At 39.2% G+C, this 21085-nt stretch overlaps 1 protein-coding gene across 1 annotated transcript; it reads left to right on the top strand.

Annotated features, from left to right (window-relative positions):
- The first annotated feature begins 17422 nt into the window (after positions 1-17422).
- Positions 17423-20026, top strand: LOC147607832 (tetraspanin-8-like). Its single transcript, XM_086789964.1, has 2 exons — positions 17423-18103; positions 19050-20026. Exons 1-2 carry the CDS (start codon positions 17609-17611, stop codon positions 19359-19361), a joined length of 807 nt encoding a protein of 268 aa, XP_086646090.1. The 5' UTR covers positions 17423-17608; the 3' UTR covers positions 19362-20026.
- The last annotated feature ends 1059 nt before the right edge of the window (positions 20027-21085 follow it).

Below are 21085 nucleotides of genomic sequence, written 5' to 3'. Positions count from 1 at the left end.
GCAACCAACAGCTGTCTGATAGAGTGTGACATCAAAGTGATCTCCAGCATCATGAAGACTCAACTTCAAACCTGTCTCCATTGGAGTAGCAATAGGCTTGCAGTCTTCAAGGCCAAATCTCCGCAACAATGTCTCAATATACTTTGTCTAACACAAAGCAATACCTCCATCACACTGCTTAAATTGTATCCCCAAATAATGATGCAAATGCCCCAAATCTGATATCTCAAAAGAGGCATTCAAACCAGCCTTAAAATCAGCAATATGACTCTCATTTGGTCCTGTGAGCAGCATGTCATCGACATAGAGAGCAATGATTAGATGTACATCATCCACACGTTTAATATACAAAGTGCTTTCTGTTGGACTATTCTAAAAACCATGTGCAGTCAAATGTGCAGTCAAAAACCATGTGCAGTCAAATATGCATATATCTTTTCATACCAAGCTTGTGGAGCTTGCTTTAAACCATATAAAGCCTTTTTCAACCTGCACACTTTGTTTTCCTGCCCTCTTTGAACAAAACCACGAGGGCGATACATACACCTCCTCATGCAAATCTCCATTTAAGAACGTAGTCTTTATGTCCAACTGATGTACATGCCAACCATTATGAGCTGCCAATGCACAAATGCTACGAATGGTAGTCATACGACAAGTGGGAGCAAAGGTCTCATCAAAATCAATGCCCTTTTCTTGAGCATAACCCTTTGCAACAAGTCTAGCCTTATAGCGATCAACACTGCCATCTGGCTTTTGTTTCAACTTAAAAACCCACTTACACCTAATGACCTTTTTACCAATTGGCAAATCACACAAAGACCATGTTTGATTCTTCCTCTTCACACATACTAGACACAGCCAAAGCATAACAATCTGATGCATAAGAGGCATGCTGAAAACCTGCTGAAAACCTGAACGAGTACGACCAGACATAGGTGCATCAATTTTACTATCATGCAAGGTTTGCACCAGCCATTTAGGCATACCGCTAGCCTGCTCATTTTCAGCCCTATCCTCATAAATTACATCCTGTAAATCTGCATCAGAAATAGGCTGATCTATGATGTTTGAAATCTGCATAGGCTGAATATTTACCTCATTAAGACTTACATTTGAATTCCCACCTATAAACAGAGGCAACAATGTATCAAATACATCCCGTGAGCTCACACCTATCTCTTTGGTACATGATAACAAAGGCTGCACAGCATCTTCCACAAAAACAACATCCCGTGAGCTCACACCTATCTCTTTGGTACATGATAACAAAGGTTGCATAGCATCTTCTACAAAAACAACATCTCGACTAATCAAGATATGCTTTGACTGCGGATGATACAATTTGTAACCCTTGCTCTCAGCACTGTAACTAACAAAAATGCATTTGACATCCTTATCATCCAATTTTCTACGTTGTTGCACAGGCACTAAAGCATAGGCCAAGCAACCAAAGACACGCAAGTGACCAATAGAAGGCTTCCTGCCATGCCAAGCTTCGTATGGGAGTAACAGACTGCAAGGCCTTCTGTTGAGTACATATGCAACACACATGACAGCCTCAAGCCAAAACGCATGTGGCAAAGCTTGGCTCTTGACCATACATCGTGCCATCTCCATAAGTGACCTGTTTTTCCTCTCAGCAACACCATTTTGTTGAGGGATATACGAAACTGTGCATTGGTGTTTTATCCCACGACTAGCCAGAAATGCATCAAACTCTTTAGACATGTACCCCCTCCCCCCCCCCGATCAGAACGGAGGGTGCCCATAGTACAATTGGATACATTTTCAGCCATAAGCAAAAATTGTTTGAAGCACAAAAACACTTCGGACTTTGCCTTCAGTGGATATACCCATGCATGCCTTGAGTAATCATCAATGAAAGTCACGAAGTACAAGTGTTTACCAAATGACGGAGTTTGCATAGGCCCACATACATCACTATGTACAAGTTGTAATTTGCGAGTGGCCCGCACAGAACCATTCTTTGGAAACGCAACGCTGCATTTTGCCCAAAATACAACCTTCACAAACATGTTTCAATGGTGCCTCAAGAGGGGCAATGAAGCAACCATATCAAATTTCTGCAAACATGTTTCAATGGTGCCTCAAGAGGGGCAATGAAGCAACCATATCAAATTTCTGCAAACGCAGCAAACTAGCAAAGTTCAGATGACCAAAACGAGCATGCCATAGTTTTGCATCTGAAACTGCCTTTTCATTAGGAACTGCATTTGTTGAATCTTTCACACACTTGTCATAAGAATTGAGCCTATACAGCCCACGAAACAAGGTGCCAAATGCAATAATCGTATCACCAGAAGTCAAATCATACACAGTACAAATTTGACTACAAGTCCAAGTCTAGCAAGCGCAGAGATAGACAATAGATTCTTCTTTATCCCTGGCACATACAAAGCATCTGAAAGTGTGAAAGCACTGCCATTTACAGCAGTAAGCATAATTTTACCAACGCCCTTCACTGGGTAAGAAGCATTATTGGCACATGTGACAGTATTCCCATTAGAGATAGCCTCAAGACAAGTGAACATATCACGATGCGAGGTAATGTGCTTTGTGGCACCACTATCAAAATACCATACATCAAAGTCAACAAAAACTGCCAAACATACATCATGTACAGATGGGTCATACTGGCAATACACGCTAAACGCCCATTCTGTATCCTGCACAACATTTGCAGAATCTCCATTTGTAGAAGCATCCACTATTGTGGCTGCATTTGACTCTTTCTTCTTTGCCTCTTTAACCTTTAGCTTAGGGCAATTCTTAATGACATGATCAGTTGCCTTACAATAGTTGCACCTGATCTTTTTCTTGCCTTTATCAAGAGCCTTCTCAGACCTATTATTGCTACCTGTGGAAGGAGAAGAAGTTGCAGAAATAGGAGAAGAAACAGTGGAAGCGGTTGCCTTACCACTTCTTCTCTGATAGGCAGCAACAAATGCCTGATCAACTACACACTGCCTAGCCCTATTTTGCCTAGACTGCGCTTCTTGCAAGAGCTTGTTGACTAAAGTATCATACTTGACAACATCAGGTCTGTCCTCAGTAACAAGTCTCCACGTGGAAGCAAAAGTCTAATATGACTCAGGTAAAGCATCAAGAACAGTCTGCACAAGAGAATGATCAAGAATAATCTCACCTACAGAAATCAACTGTTCCTTGAGATCTTTAATCTCAGCAAGAAAAACATTCATGTCATCATCTTCCTGCATAATCTTCGATTCTAGCTCTTTACGCAAGTAAGAGATTTTTGCCTCGTTACGACCTGCATACAAACCAGCTAGAATATCCCAATCCTGTTTTGTTGTTTTAGCTGAACGAATATGTGGAGTGATGTTACGTTTGACAGAAAGTGCAATCAAGGCATGAGCCTGCGCATCTTTACCATCCCAACAACGAGCTTGTTCAGCAGTGGGTAAAACAGCAGCAATAGTAGAGCTGCTAGAACCTGTAACATCCTCAACAGATCCTACATCCACAGAACCTGGACGTACATCCATACCCTGCACAATGTTCCACACTCCTTTTGCAACCAAAACATGCTGCATCATGTATGCCCAAAGTGGGTAGTTGCTGTCTCCATCCAGTTTGTCATCAACAGACAACATGCGAAATACATCATTGCTGTTATCAGCCATGGCCACTGACTGAAACTGATGCAAAAGCTACCTGTAATGAAGCAAAGACTGAACAAAAAACAACTCGTGCTATGTAGCACGGTCCACAATAGAATACGTATGCCTGTTTTGCAGAAAACTGTACTGTCGAAATTTCTGCACAAAATGACGAAAATACCTGTACAGAACTTGTAATGCAAAAACGGAGCCCGAAACGACCTCAGATGCAATTTTTGAGAACGCAAAGCCCTATAGGCATATTTGCAGAGTATAGGGACCTGCAAGCGCTCGTGAAAGCTCACCTCAATTGGAGAACGTGAGTTGGAGGGTGCTAGCGGCGGCGTAGCCCTGGGAGCTGATGCCTGCTCTGATACCAATTGTTGGAATTAGGGTTGCAGAAAAGCACACAAAGCTTGGAGAAGAAGAAGCAAGAATGCACACAACACATAATGTATTAGATTGTGTCAATGTACAAAGATAAGTTAGCCCTAGAATAATGGGCGTATATACAAGCCGAGGAAAAAAACCTCCTAAAGAGGGAAAAAGTGCCGCGGCGGTCCTAAGTGTGTTCACACACATCACTGCCTATATATATGGCAACAAATCCCCATAAAATTAGTTACTATCCACATCTTCTTCCTCCACTATTTATGCATCAATTACCAAGTCTGGTAGATCTTGAGCAATACGTACATTACCCAGTCCTACTGATAATTGGAGTAAGATGAACCATTCATAGTCAGTGCAAAAAGAACCTATGATTTTTAGTTGAAAACCCACAATTGAGATGTGTTGTAGCCATGGTTCTAGTACAAGAGAAAGAATCATGATGCTAATCTTTTGACCACCCCCACATACCTAACAAAACATATAAGACTTTGATAGTTATAAGTTGAGAGAGTTCATTAAGGTGTGGCTCCAACTTATGTTAAACCCTTCTCTCCTTGAGATTGACCTTAACTTACTAGTTCAAAACAAAGCTCTTATGATACCCATAAGTGGATACATTAAGAGAATGCACTCACACAATGCACTCACACAATACCCAACACGTCCCAACAACCAAATATCTCTAGGCTTGAAAGACAAGCTTTTCACAAACACAAACCCACCAGCTATGAAATCAGCAAGCAAAAAACACCTAAGACTCTTTCTTGTGTTGACCTTGGTATTAGTGATGAGAAGGAGTGTGATTATACTTCACATGAACACATCATTAAAGGGTATATGGCTAGCAAGAACCAAGATGTCTTTTTGATGAATTGTAGTGGAACTTGACCTAATTCTGTTTCTGAATCTCCATGGTCTTCCTCTCCTTCATAGGGCGACCTTCACTACTATTGTTTTCTCTCACTCAGTAACATCACGAGCTTCATGCTTTGATCATCAACGACGGCATCTCATCACGTGCGCCAGCTTCTTCACGTACTTGCTATAAATCTCAGAAAGACAACCATCACCAACTTCATGCTGCTCCCATACGCTTGCTAATTCTGTCTTGCTCGCTCCTTCTTGGGGATCGAGAGTATCCTGGAGACCAGCTCCTCTACCAATTTCTTCACATGCTCCTATCACCTCTGACATATTGTTTCCATAGCCGGTCGCCACTAAGGTGTAAAACACCATAGTCAAAATCTTTCAAAAAGATTTTGTTTAATATCTTTATATACAAGATATATAAAAAACCCTATTACCACCATTGACCAATACCTTAATTCTACCAAACTTTGGCCATCTTTCAACCTTATCACATCAGAAGAAACCCCAAAAATAGCCTTTGTGATGATAAATTTCTAAAGTAATAAGCCATTGTACCTTGTCTTCTATTTGCTATTGTTAGAGTTTGCTAACCTTAGGTATCATTACCAAGGTTGCTACCATTGGGGTCAAACCATATCAATCATTGGAGAGCTCCTGACAAGATACATCATCATCTCTTGAGATGTGATGTTCACACACATGATGCATCAAACACAATGCTATAAATATACAAAATCTAATGATGCTTTTCAAGATACAACCCCCTTTACTCTAATTAAAGAAAAAACATGCTATAACACCTATCCCAAGTACAAACTAACCATCATTGCTTGACACGCAAACATCAGGGTTTTATACATATATACATGTTTTTTTAGTTTGTTTTTCCAACCTGACATATTTTTCCCTCCCCCCAAACTACTAGAGTATTCATGCTCAACAGCAGAGAATAAAGTACATACGTCAAAGTATCCTTCTTATTGTTGTTGTTGAGAAAAATCTTCATCTGCACCCTAGACCCAAAATAACTCATCTTTCATTATAGTCATGAGACGAGCTATGTACTTCTTCAATCTAAACTCATTTACTCTCTTCTTGTGCCACTTCCCATTTGGCTCTGCAAGTTGATAGGTTCCATTTTTTAATTTTTCTATCACACAAAATGGTCCTTCCAGCCTGTTGTTATATTTGAGTACAAGATCCCCTCTCCCAATTCCCTTGTATTTGACTTCTTGATTTAACCTCTCTTGATTCCTTAGCAACACTTGAGCATAATGCTCAAAAGCTCAAATCCTATCAAGTTGTAGTTCTTGAAAATACAAAAAACTTTGTTGTAAGGTATTACTACCTACTTCTTCATGCTTCATTAGTACCTTTATAGGTGGTATCTCAACTTCTATAGGTAGCAAAGCTTCCTTCCTGAACACCAAATGGAAAGGAGAGAATTTAGTCCCCTCTTTGATTGCAACCCTATAAGCCCATAGAACACCAGGCAACTCTAAATTCCAAGTTTTACCATGTCCTTCCATCATCTTGGTCAATATTTTCATAAGTTCACCATTGAATCTTTCATTCATTCCATTACACTGAGGATAATAAGGAGTAGTGTACTTATGTTGAATTTTTAGCTTAGCACACAAGTGGGTCATGAGATCTCCTCTAAATCCTAGTCCATTATCTGACAAAAGCTCCACAAAGGCACACCAAACTTATAGCATCAAATGTCTTCATACACAAATCTAGCTACTTCTTTAGCTTCAACCTGCTTCACAACTCGAGCTCTTGCCCATTGTGAAAGATAATCCACATCAGTAAGACATAGCACTTCCTTCTGATGTCATTTGGGCAAAGGCCTCACTGCATCAATACCCCATCTTTCAAAAACTTCAAAAGACAGAAAGGTATGCCTGAGTTCATACTTTAGCACCCTCTTACCCAACTGTTGACATTGTATGCAACAATTACAACAATGTAACACATCTTTTTGGATGCTAGGCCAAACATAACCCTCTAAAAACAAACATTCTCCTTCATGATTGGCTTCAAGAATCCTATAAATTTCCTCTCTCCGTGGCACCCTTCTAATTACTAAGTCTACACCCTTCATATACAAGACATCATTGATCAATATGAACTTTGTTGCTCTCTTTGACAAAGGCATGTTCCTTGGATTTCTCCAAGTTCTCCAGAAGATGACCTATCAACAAAAAATGCTCCTCATGCTCTAAGCTTTCCCTTCTAAGATACAAAGGAGAATTAGCCTTTACAACAAACTTTGCTGAGCTTCTGCGTGAGCTTCCTCATTCTTCTTCCTTTCCACATGTCTGAGAGACCATGCTTCAAACTTGTTTAATAATCTTTTAATTTGTTAATACATCACATTTTTGCTTTGCCACACACCTAATACTTGTTTTATAACAAGTAAGGAATCACCTTTTATTTCAATCTCTTAATGCCCATTTCAAGTGAAAAAAGTTAACCTTTTTCCAAAGTTGCATATTCAGCTTCACTATGACTTGTTACCTGCAACTTCACAGTCAACTGTTTCATTTTGTTCCCTCCAAGATCATACAAAACAATCCCTCCCGAAGGTTTGTGATGAGACTTCCTATAAGAACCATCAAAAAACATTTTAAAAGCATCCTCCATCTTTGCATCCTCGACTTCTTCCATCTTTGGTTCCACATGTTTATGATAAATAGGGCCCTTCTTATAAGTGAGTATATGAGCAAAAGTAGCTCTAGTTGAATCCTCTACTAGAAAAGAGTATTGGAAGTCTTGCAATTCACAACCCACTTTATCATTATTTTAGACAAAACAACATTGTTTATAAGTTGAGGAAGTAAAGCATAGCTACTTAAGAACACAAAACGCTTTGGAAAGAGATAATGTTGAAACCTCCTACAAGCAAAGATTACACTGATGATCACTTGCTCAGCTTCATTATAGCTTCTTTCCACTGGAGCTTTCACCCTGCTTGCATAATAGATGGGCTTCATATAAAGACTTCCCTTCCCTTGTTGGAGTAGGACTGCTCCCACAACATCAATACCTATTGAAGGATCTACATGAAGGATTTACATAAAACACTTTTTCCTAGTCATGAGCTTGCCTATATGAAAGGCTACAAAGCACCTCTTTGACCTTGTTGAAAGCCTCTTCACATTCATAATTCCACTTTAGAGGGTCATGCTTGACAACTTGTTGGAGAGGATACAATAATTGAGCAGCCAAAGGAATGAAACTACCCATATACTTGACCTTGTGAATAAAAACCATTAATTGCTTTATGTCTTTAGGAGGAGGTAAAATCATTGAAGCTTTCACCTTGTCATCATTTGCTTCAATACCATTTTTTGAAATAACATGACTAAACAACTTGACTTTATGTTGATGAGAAAGGAAACATTTTTTTGGATTAAGTTGGCCACCACTCCTATCCAATCTTTCAAATGCAAGCTTCAGCACAATGCAAAATTCTACTACTGTATATGCAGATGTTATCAACAATGAAAACTTTGATGAACTTCCTAAAATAAGGTGCAAACATAACATTAAGCCTTCTTTGAAAAGATGAAGGCCCATTGGTCAAACCAAAAGGTAACACTTTGTAGCAAAAACACTCCCAAGGGGTTATGACAGTGGTTTTCTTTTGATCTTCAGGAGCAATTTAAAGTTTAAAATGCCCTGAATAACCATCACAGATACTATACCTTTCATGACCTGCTAATCTAAAACTTCATCTATATAAGGAAGAGGATAGTGTTCCGTTTTTATAGCTGCATTAAGTGGCTTATAGTCCACACAAATTCTCCACTCACCCATTCAAAAGTTGTTACTGGTGGCCTTCAACAACTTTTCCACGTCGTCCTTTAATGCATCTTGTTGACCTTTCCCCAAAGGTCTCGTTCTTTGGCACATTGGCATGGCACCTTCCTTAAGTTCAATATGAAGAGTCTCTCCTTTAAAGCCTCGAATCTCTTCATATGATGTTATGAAGAGATTAGGAAACTCCTGCAACATAGTTTTGTATTGATGTTGTTCCACCAAAGTAAGATCAGTATTTAACATTTTGTCAGCAAAATATATCTTTACATTATTTTTTGGTCAAGAAACTCCTCTACTTCTTCAAAAGATCTCCTCTCACTACCCATTACTTGTCCTACATCCCCTTTATTCATGGGTTCTAAAGTAAGCATAGATACATCAATATCACTTGAGTATGAACCTCTCCCCTCATCACTATCCCTTTCACTCTCATCCTCACTCTTAATATTTTCCATTTCCTCTTCCTCATCTTCCCCTAGTAAGATGAGGAAGAGGATAGTTTTGTATTGATGTTGTTCCACCAAAGTAAGATCAGTATTTAACATTTTGTCAGCAAAATATATCTTTACATTCGTTTTTGGTCAAGAAACTCCTCTATTTCTTCAAAAGATCTCCTCTCACTACCCATTACTTGTCCTACATCCCCTTTATTCATGGGTTCTAAAGTAAGCATAGATACATCAACATCACTTGATTATGAACCTCTCCCCTCATCACTATCCCTTTCACTCTCAATATTTTCCCTTTCCTGTTCCTCATCTTTCCCTAACATCTTTTTGGCTAAACTTCCTCCTCATTCTTTTTTTTTAATCGTAAAGTGAAATGATACCCTTCTTCGAGTCTTGAATTGCACCCACTAACCTAAGCCATGGCCTTCTTAAGAGATCAAAGGAAAAGCACCCATCCCAACATGCATAATGTGACAATTCACTTTAACATTTACACCAAAAACCTTTACATCAAGATCCTTGAAGATCTAAACACCTTACTTTAGAATGATTTGCAAGTCAAATTCTAAACCTAGAAACCCCACTTGTCTCTAATCTCAACCTCTCTACACAAGAGTGTGTGATCACACATATTTGTGCACCCCCATTAGTGTAGGCTTCTCCCATACCTTGTTCTTTGTGCCAAGCATCAATATCTAGGCATATATTGGGAAGCTCCTCTATTGAGTGCACCTTCATAGTGCCTTCGCTTGGTTCCTTACCTTTTGGATTCACCAACCTTCATAGTGCCTTCGCTTGGTTCCTTACCTTTTGGATTCACCAACCTTTTCCACTCTCTTCTTAGTCTTGGACAAAGCTCCATGAGTTGGCCATATGATACATCCACCTTCTTGTTGAGAAGATTCTCCTTTAGCACATAATTTGTTTGACCATCTCCAAGAGGCGAATCTACTAGTTGAGTTTCTTCTTAGCATAGCTTTCTTTTTGCTTGTTGATGCTTCTTCTTGTCGTTTCCCCTTCTTGGCCTTTGCTTGGTCACCTTCAGATTCTTTCTCTCGAGTTCTTTTCATGGGCATAACATTAAGCTCTTAATCTGTAGTCACTTCTTCCAATTGTATTAAACTTACAACTGCTTTGCCTTTCTCCTCAAGTGTCGAACCACTAGAGCTTGTCTTGTCCTTGGTTTTCCACTGCAAAATCATCACTCTGATTAGGCAAAGTTGATGGTAATGGATACATATCTCCCCCTCTTCTAGAAGGTTTATCACAGTTAGGACTTGTATGGCCCCATTCACCACAATTAAAACAATTATAAGGTGTAAACCTTCTTCTAAGCACTCCTCTACCTCTACCATTCCCTTCACTATATCCTTCATGTCCTAGACTAGGTGGCCTATATCCTCTACCTCTTCCTCTTCCACCCCCCCTAACAAATTCAAACTAAGATTCTTGAAGAGGCTGACTACTTCATGCATCTCCTTTTTTAATTCATCATCATTTTAGCTTTTCACTAACAATTGGGGTGAGGTTTGCACTAAATTATTGACGTCTCCTTTAACCCCCTCCTCCATAATCTCCACACTATGGCTTACTTCCTTCCCAAGCTGACCCAACCTAATCATTTTCCCTTCTTTATCCCTAGTTGACTCCATAGCTTCTGCAAAAGTTTTAATATTTTTCAACTCCACTTTCAACCTTAAATTCCCCCTTAAACCAGCAATAAATCTATCTTTTTTCAACATAGATGGAGGGGTTTCATTTCCTAAAGCATTACATAACCTATCCCACAACTTTGTAAAGTGCATAGATTTTACTTCTAAGTTAACCCCAAAATTTCATGCCACACTCGATTAGGATCTTCAATCTTCTAGTAATGATGTAGGAACTCTTATTTTATAACTTCATCGGTGAGCTCTTGTGGAGGGTCTCTTGCTTTTGCAAAGAAACTTCATAGCCCTTCAACCATTGTCGGGCCTCATCCTATAAGCAGTAACAAAGAATTCTTAACATAAAGATAGGCTCTTACCTGTTTTTGATCAAGCAAGTAATTTCTAATTGCTCTAAAAAAAATTTGGCATCTTCATGCAGCAACCCATGGAAAAGTGGAAAATCTTGAGCCATATCAGCACAATTGATAGACCAAAGGTGCTTAAAAGAGGTTCCTTAGTGGGGGCACCAAGCATATAAGGTGACGAGCAGAAATCAATCTTTGCCGAAGGTGCTTACAATAACGACACTAAAAGGATGTGAGGTGATGAGCAACAATTAGTCTTTGCCTCTACAACTCCTCTATGTCAACTCTCAACCCTTAAAACATATAAGAGGAACACCTTATGATTATCTGTTAACCCCAAAAACAACTTTGAAAAACTTTGGTTGAACCAACATGAACTCCCCAAGAAGATTTCATAATGACTGGATATATCCATGAGATAGATACATGATTTTTATTGCCAAAAAGATACAAGATATCCCCATAAAATTAGTTACTATCCACATCTTCTTCTTCCACTTATTTTGGATCAGTTACCCAGTCTGGTAGATCCTGAGAAATACGTACATTACCCAATCCTGCTGGTAATTAGAGTAAGATGAACCATTCATCATCAGTGAGAAAAGAATCTATGATGTTTAGTGGAAAACCCACAGTTGAGATGTGTTCTAGCCATGGCTCTAGTACAAGAGAAAGAATCATAATGCTAATCTTTTGACCACCCCCACACACCTAACACATCATATAAGACTTTGATAGTTACAAGTTGAGAGAGTTTATTAAGGTGTGACTCCAACTTATGGTAAACCCTTCTCTCCTTGATATTGACCTTGACTTACTAGTTCAAAACAAAGCTCTTACGATGCCCATAAGTGGATAAATTAAGAGAATACACTCACACAATACCCAACACATCCCAACAACCAACTATCTCCAGGCTTGGAAGATAAGAGTTTCACAAACACTAACCCACCAGCTATGAAATGAGCAAGCAAAAAAACACCTAAGACTCTTGTTTGTGTTGACCTTGGTATTAGTGAGAGAAGGAGTGGGATTATACTTCACATGAACACATCATTAAAGGGTATATGGCTAACAAGAACGAAGATGTCTTTTTGACGAATTGTAGTGGAACTCAGCCTCATTCCGTTTTGAATCTCTATGATCGTCCTCTCCTTCATAGGGCGACCTGCTCGCCCTTCACTACTGTTGTTTTCTCTCAGTCTCAGTAGCAGTTGCCGAGACAGCCTCAATAAGACGGCTGAGTCTTCTCTTGCTGTGTGCATTCCCATGTGCTTGCTCCTTCTTGGGGATCGAGAGTATCTTGGCGACCAGCTCCTCCACCAATTTCTTCATATGCTCCCGTCACCTCTGACATATGTTTCCATTAGACGGTGGCCACTAAGGTGTAAAACACCTTAGTCAAAATATTTTAAAACACCTTAGTCAAAACACCTTAGTCAAAATATTTTAAAAAGCTTTTGCTTAATATCTTTATATACAAGATATAAAAAAAACCCTTTTACCACCATTGGCCAATACCGTAATGCTACCAAACTTTGGCCATCTCTCAACCTTATCACATCGGAAAAAACCCCAAAAATAGCCTTTGTCATGATAAATTCCTAAAGTGATGAACCATTGAACCCTGTCTTCTGTTTGCTATTGTCAAAGTCTGCTAACCCTAGGTATCATTACCAAGGTTACTACCATTGGGTTCAAAACATATCAATTATGGAGAGCTCCTGAGAAGATACATTATCATCTCTTGATCTGTGATGTTCACACACACGATGCATCAAACACAATGCTATAAATATACAAAATGTAATGATGCATTTCAAGGTACAACCCCCTCTACTCTGAAGAATAAACATGCTATAACACCTACCCCAAGTACAAACCAACCATCATTGCTTGAAACACAAACACTAGGGTTCTATACATACATACATACATACATATACATACATATACATACATACATACATGCATATACATACATACATACATACATATATATATATATATATATATAGTTTGTTTTTTCAACCTCACAACGGCATCACCTATGGGTAGATAAAAAAAGCACTTACATGCCCAAAAATAGCCTTTGTGATGATAAATTTCTAAGTGATGAACCACTGCACCATGTCTTCTATTTGCTATTGTGTCATAGTTTGCTAACCCTAGGTATCAGTACTTAGGTTGCTACCATTGGGTTCAAAACATATCAATCATGGGAGAGCTCCTAACAAGATACATCATCATCTCTTGAGCTGTGATGTTCACACACATGATGCATCATCTCTTGAGCTGTGATGTTCACACACATGATGCATCAAACACAATGCTATAAAATACAAAATGTAATGATGCATTTCAAGGTACAACCCCCTCTACTATGAAGAACAAACATGTTATAACAGCTACCCCAAGTATAAACCAACCATCATTGCTTGACACATAAACACTAGGGTCCTATGCATATATACATGTTTTTTTAGTTTGTTTTTCTAACCTCAAAATGGCATCAGCTATGGGTAGAAAAAAAAGCACTTACGTATTGTGAAAAAAATGAGAACTATGGGAGGATCTTGGGCCTAATGCTAGCTAGAAAAAAAGGTGAGGAATCTAGTTGGTTTCTAGGAGTGTTTACCATCAAAATGGTAAGCATTCTAGTTTTAGTTTCTAGGAATGCTTACCATCAAAATGGTAAGCATTCTAGTTAGTTTCTTGGAGTCTTTACCCATCAAAATGGTAAGCATTCTAGTTACTTTCTACTACGAGTGTTTACCATCAAGTGATGATAAATCTATAGACCTCAAATGCCTGTGTAAATTAATTACTTCTTGCATTGGGCTAAAAGAGATTGAGATTTTGACATAAATATTGATACAAAAGGAGGTTAAGTGAAGTATTAAGAATATATTCTACTTTGATATAGGTTTTTCTTAGCAATGTTTTGAAATGTTCACGAGCCATAACATTTCCACTATTCATGTAGGATAAATGACCACTGAGAATATTTTTAATTAGTAAATTGGACAATATAATCATCTCTCTCTCTCTCTCTCTCTCTCTCTCTCTCTCTCTCTCTCTCTCTCTCTCTCTCTCTCTCTCTCTCTCTCTCTCTCTCTCTCTCTCTCTCATATGTGTTTGTGCACACGTGCTACACTTTTTTTTAGATACACAAAAAAATTATTTAACATGTTTGTATGGAGTCTTAAGAACTTAAATGTGCTTCATGTATTTAGTATTGATTTAATACAAAATGGTTCACTTTAAGTCTTAAAATATTAAAGTGTTATATGAGGCAAAAAAAATGATGGCTTTTATAAGCTCGAGATAGTTTTTATTGGTGATAGAAAATTGCAATGATGCATTTGGAAGTTTGAGACTCAATATATGGATCACAACAAAGTGGAATCATTTAAAAAAAAAGACATTCTTTTAAGTGTGAATGAGGAATTCTAGGTGAAAGTAACATGAATGAGGAATTCTAGGTGAAAGTAACATGAAGCTAGAACATAAATTTATCAATTTATTCTTTTTTATGCAACTAAGAAAAGATTTTTGTAAGAATTTGAACAAGTGTAAATAACAATGCCTTGTAGCACTTTAAGAGTTTCGAATTCCATATGCTTTGTTCTCGCCTTTGATTTTACCACTTAAAGCCGAATGGAAGGTGTACATCCCCAACCTAATTTAATAGGGCCTTTGATCCTTTAAGGTGTTTCACTAGGGTTTTAAAAGGCTCCCATAAAAGGAGCTCACTTCAAATGAATGTAGAGGAACCTAGTTTATAAGGCCAAATATATGTAAAAGCCTTTTAAATAAGCATGGGCAACTTTGGGTCATTTATTCATGGAGAAAAAACTTCCTGAGTATACAAGTGAATCTCTCACGATATAAATACAAATTCTCATTTGTGCAATAGTGCTTAGTGTTCTCTCCACTCTCTTTTGCAACTCCTTGCTAGCATCATGTGTGGGTGTGCTTATGCATGGAAGTTGAGAAGGCATAGCTGCTCCTATCTCGCATGTGTCTTTGGGCCTTTTCTTTCTAAACCTCTCTCACATGTGCCTTTGGGACTTTTCTTCCTACTCTCTTTTGTTTTCTATTCTTGATGGTTGTCTGTCCATGCTCATAGGTGGCCTACATCCATAGGATACTAACTTTAGAAAGCGTTTAGCAACTTGTGCCAGATGGGAGAAGATCTCAACTTTTTCTTCTCATCTTATCAGGGTGGTATGTAATCACCATGAGACCTTCCAAGATAGGACAAAACACCTTCGTCTTATTAGGGTGGTATTCAATCACCATCAATCCTTCTAAGGTAGGACAAAAACAACATGAGTCCTTCTAAGGTCTCCTCGTCTTATCAGGGTGGTATTCAATCACCATCAATCCTTTCAAGGTAGGACAAAAACACTAGAGTCTTTCTAAGGTCTCATCTTCTCTCCTCGTCTTATCAGGGTGGTATTCAATCCCCATCAATCCTTCCAAGGTAGGACAAAAACATCATGAGTCCTTCTAAGGTCTCATCTTTTTCTTCTCACCTTATTAGAGTGATATTCAATCATCATTAATCCTTCCAAGGTAGGATATAAACACCATGAGTCCTTCTAAGGTAGGAGAAAAACACCTCTCTCACTAATAGTGCAAGGCTTTTTTCTAGCTATGATGAGTTTTAAATCTTTGTCGCATGGTTAATTGGTGACCCTCATTGCAAGACATAGCTCGAGCACAAGCGAACTATGGGTGAGTGTGACCCTCATTGCAAGACATAGCTCGAGCACAAGCGAACTATGGGTGAGTGTGGGCTTAGGGTGGGCAGAGGGGCTGATATAAGGGCACTTTAACTTTTCAAGAAAAATAGTAGATGTTGTGAGATTTTAAAGCTTTGAACCATCATAACAATCGATATCGCAAAGGACCGATGATTTTTTCCAATCCTTGGATCCTCAAAAGGATGTATAAAAACTGTGACACTTGAGGGGCCACAAGAGTGGTAGCTTAGTTGGGAGAAGAGAGACCCTAGAGTTTAGTCTTTCAAGAACAAAAACAATGAATCAACAAGTTATACCTCAAGAGAACATGTTTTACTATGGGCTCCTTGCTACCATAATGTTTGTTACATTGTATGTGATATTCGTTGTGTGGGGGGTGGGGTGAGCGAGTTTTGTGGTGGGTTGGCCTACTCTCTATATTAGAAAATAAGGACCGTGTGTGAAGAGGCAGGAGGGACAAGGGTATTTTTGGAATGGGAGTTTAAATGGGGGGAAATGTAGAGAAGCTGTTGGGAAGATTTACATCAAATGAGTTCTGTAAATATTGATCCACCAAATGAGTTCTGTAAGGTTTTGTCATTTTCTTTCTTTTTTTCCACGAAAAATATATCTTGCAATAGCCAATGTTTTTTTTAAATTTATTTTGCCAGATGGAGGCGAGGAGTATAGGCTTCCAAGGAGAGATAATCCAGTTGTCCGAAGATTGTTTTAAAGCTTTGTTTAGGTGTGTTGAGATTGTCAACATTATATTGGGTTGGAATGCTAGTTGTTTATTTATGCCAAGTTTGGTGCTTTATTCAAAGAAAGTAAGTACTTTAGGAGCTTCTACATGGATATTTATGGCAAGCATGGTGTGTTTATGTATAGGTTGGCAAGTTAAGAACCATGGGGTCCATCATGGGCTTCAAATATAAGGCTTATCTCTACTTACCCTTCGAGGACGAGCATTTTTTTTTGGGGAATTGGCTGGAATTAGAAAGTGCAACACAACACACACCTATACGTGCCATTGCTTGCGCAATGAGAGCTTGAACCCGCGACCTTGGGACTCTAGAGCAACACCTCTCTCTACTGCACTAATTTGCGATCGACAAGGATGAATGCAAGAATACTCTTGCCCGTCAGGGATGGGTCAAGCCACTAGTTTTTGGAATGGGAGTTTAAATGGGGGGAAATGTAGAGAAGCTGTTGGGAAGATTTACATCATAAAAGATAATGTAAATTATGTGATTGGTTGGAGACATTTTCATTGCAATGAAATTTATGATTTTAAAAAAGAAGTGGTTGCAAAAGTACTTAAAAAAGCTTATTATTTGCTACAAGGGGCTAAATGGTACAATCTTTACTTAGTAGGACGAAAAAAAAACTCGATTAACGGTAACGATGATTAGGGAGAGATTAATTACGAATCACGAAATTCGAAAAGGGGAAAAAAAAGGGACGTTAGAGGACGGTGAGCTTTCTCGATCTCTGGGTCATCAGGCTCCTCACTCATGAGAGCTTCTTCTCCTTTTCCTTTTCATCAGCCTTCTCTGTCACAGTGTCGTTTAGCAGCTTCCTCCATCCCTACCCTTCTCTGGCATAACATCCCCATTGTTTTGCTTCATCAAAGCTAACCATAATCCCTTACCTCTCCACATGGAGATTAGCAAGCACCTTGTTGCAGTGCTCAATGTGGTCACCTTCCTCCTCTCCATTCCCATATTGGGTGCTGGGATATGGCTTGCTAGCAACCACCACACAGACTGTGTGAGGTTCCTGCAAGGGCCAGTGATCGCCATTGGCTTGTTCATGCTGTTAATCTCCATAGCAGGCTTTGTGGGAGCTTATTTGAGAATCACATGGCTTCTCTGGGTTTACTTGCTGGTCATGTTTCTTCTCATTGTGCTCCTCTTCTGCTTCACTGTGTTCTCCTTTGCGGTGACCAACAAGGGGGCAGGGGAGGTGCTCTCAGGGAAGGGCTTCAAGGACTACAAACTGGGGGACTACTCCACTTGGTTGCAGAGGAGAGTCAATAGCTCTCGTAACTGGAACAAAATCAAGAGCTGCCTCTCTGATGCCCATGTTTGTGATGGCTTGAAAGTCTACAAGCTGGCCACAGACTTCTACAAAGCAGATTTGAGTTCAGTTCAGGTAATCCCCTCATTACTACTGCAGCCCAAGTTGAGAGATTTTGCCAGTAATTTGGTGGAGAATTTGCTGTTCAATTATGAAACCTGGCTATGTTTTGTTAGTGCTTAAGATGTGTTTAGCCAGGATTTGGGTTATAATGCAGTCTTCTGTGTGTGTGTGTGTGTGTGTGTGTGTGTGTGTGTTCTAGTTGGAAATTGGGTTTTGCTACTTGCATTTTGGGCCTTCATCAAAGTTTAAGTCTTCAAAGCAAACATGCTTCTAGTGTAGGGTTTTTCTTAGTAGCTGCATTTATGGGCTTTCATGTAAGCTTGAGGCTTTTGGGCTACTACTGTAATGGGGTTAAACTCTGGTGCATACTCAAATTTTAGCTTATGCTTGAGGAATAGGCAACCCTTTTGCAATATACAATGTAAATCAACTAGCAAGGTTTGTCCACATTAATGCTAAGCTTAGGCTTGGAGGAGAGAGTAAATTTAATCTTTATCTTCCTCAAGATGGGTAGTGCTTGTGCTAGATTTGTCTTGTGGTAAGGCTTTTGAGAAAGAATGCTAAAATTAATGTAAATAATCAGTACTGATGTTTGTGGGTGTAGCTGTTAGTATTGAACCATGCTAAGATTTTTTGTAGTAGAACCATGGTCTAAGATGCTTATGATCATACTTGCTAAGCTAAGACTGGCCTATGTTTGTTAAAATGTTTGGCATCATACTGTCCAGCTAAGGTTTGCCTGTGTTTGTTAAAATGACCTGCTAAGGTTTGTCTAAGATGCATCTCTGTAAAATGCAAAAATTAAAATTTGTCTAAATTAGTCTATGCATTGCTCTAATATGCTAACTTGAAATTCATCTCTAGTGTGTGCATTAGCCAGGTATGCTACAATCTTCTGCTCATTAGTCTAAAATGCTTAAATGTTTTTTCTCTCTCTCTCTCTCTCTTTGTGGTGCAGTCTGGATGCTGCAAGCCCCCAACTGCTTGCAACTATCTCTTTCTGAATGCAACATACTGGGCGAGGCCGTTGAACGAGGACGCGGACCCGGACTGCCATCAATACAGCTATGTGCAGTCAGAGCTGTGCTTTGACTGTGGCTCCTGCAAGGCTGGGGTGGTGGACAAGGTCCGCCGAGACTGGCGAAAGGTTGCCACTGTCAACATTGTCATCTTCTTCCTGCTCATCATCGTCTACTCGGCTGGCTGCCACACCTTTCACAGAGCCCAAGAGCAAGGCACATATGCCCGGTATGGAAAGGGCTTCCTATGAAGAGGGAGGCACTGGCCCACCTGCCTGCAGCTGTCATCCTCCAATCAGCATCACCATCACACCATCTCCATCTCCATCTCCATCTCCACCATCACCACCATCGGCAATACCATCACACCATCAGCATACCCATCTCCATCAGCATCACCATCACACCATCAGCATGACCATCACACCTCTCCCTCTCCCTCTCCCTGTCCATCTCCATCTCCATCTCCATCACCATCACCGCCATCGGCAATACCATTACCATCACCATACCCTATGAATCCAATCAACATACAGCACCATCACCCCTGCCCCTTCCTCCATTTCCCATCATGCCTAGACCCCTGCCCCTACCCCCATTCCCTGTCACGCCTAGACCCCCTGCCTCTCTAAGCTATGCTCCTAAAACACCTTCTATGCCAACAAAGGTTTGTTTGTTTTTGTCTTTTGTCCCTTGCTTCATTTTAAACCAGTTGCAAGAAGGGAGCTCCCCCCTCCAGCTTCCAAAACTAGCTCTCAGCTTAGCTAAACAACAGCATGATCTTCATGCTAGTTGTGTGCTAGTGTGTAAACGTTGCTAAGCTGTAGCACTAGCTTTGTAGATTTTGCAAAATTACTTCATTTTAAGTGTGAACATCTTCTGGATCTGGAAATATATATATGATGTGCATTGTGAATGAGTAGCAAGTACAAGGAATTAATTAACTTCTTAAAAAAGGTGTCTAGAAAAGCTTTGTATTCACAAGAGCAAGAGTAACGAAATGACTACGTGAAAATTTGCAGACCATCAAAATTTTCCATTCTTTAGTGATATATACTATGGTCCTTGCCACTGTGTAGTTGTCACCCACCCTTCTGCTCTCTGAAACTTGTTAAATGTCATACCTCCACCGTGCCATGTGATTGATACTTGAAAGGATCACAGTACATGGCCGCCAATGATATTGTAATGACTATAGATGTGCGTTTGATATGTGTACACACACACATACACATACACATACATACATACATACATACATATATATATGTTTTTCCCCACTTAAATGTACACACACACACACACACACACACACACACACACACACACATACATACATACATACACACATATATATATATATGTATGTATGTATGTATATGTATGTTTTTCCCTCTTTTGATAATCCAATACTTCTTTGAGAATCCTCACTTGCACGTGCACGCACATGTATATATATATATACACATACAAAAGCCCGAGTTGAATCGAACACGTGCACGCACATACATTTATATATATATATATATATATATATATATACATATATACACATATAAAAGCCCAAGTTGAATTGAACAATGTACATGTATTTATGTGTATATTTATACACACATACCATGCTCAATGTGTGTGTCTTTTTCACCCACACACAATATTTAGCTCATATTAATAAAGATAGCCATTAATAGAGTGCTTTTGCAAAATTAGGCTTTCTTTTACAAAAGTAGCCTTTGCCTAATGTCTATTGTATCAAAAATAATATATAACCTTTGCCTTAAAAATATGTACAATGGGCCCTACCTATAATCAATCAAATGGGATACATATACACACTCAAACAAAAATAGTCTAGACATCTAGCCAAGAGTTCACATCTAGTGTCCATTATCATCATTCTTGTACTCATAACCTATGCTTATACAATGCAATGTTAGGTTATAAGTAAATCGGAATCACTCAAAGAAATTTATCC

The sequence above is a fragment of the Cibotium barometz genome, chromosome 54, assembly GCF_041138505.1.
Source record: "Cibotium barometz isolate CiBa-2024 chromosome 54, ASM4113850v1, whole genome shotgun sequence".
Taxonomy (NCBI): Eukaryota; Viridiplantae; Streptophyta; class Polypodiopsida; order Cyatheales; family Cibotiaceae; genus Cibotium; species Cibotium barometz.
This window is presented reverse-complemented; position numbering and strand designations above follow the sequence as displayed.

What these genes read in the sequence shown, in the direction of transcription:
- LOC147607832 (XM_086789964.1), top strand. Translation starts at nt 17,609, where the DNA reads ATGGAGATTAGCAAGCACCTTGTTGCAGTGCTCAATGTGGTCACCTTC. An exon ending in CAGATTTGAGTTCAGTTCAG is followed by an intron (nt 18,104 to 19,049) that starts GTAATCCCCTCA and finishes TTTGTGGTGCAG; the next exon opens with TCTGGATGCTGCAAGCCCCC.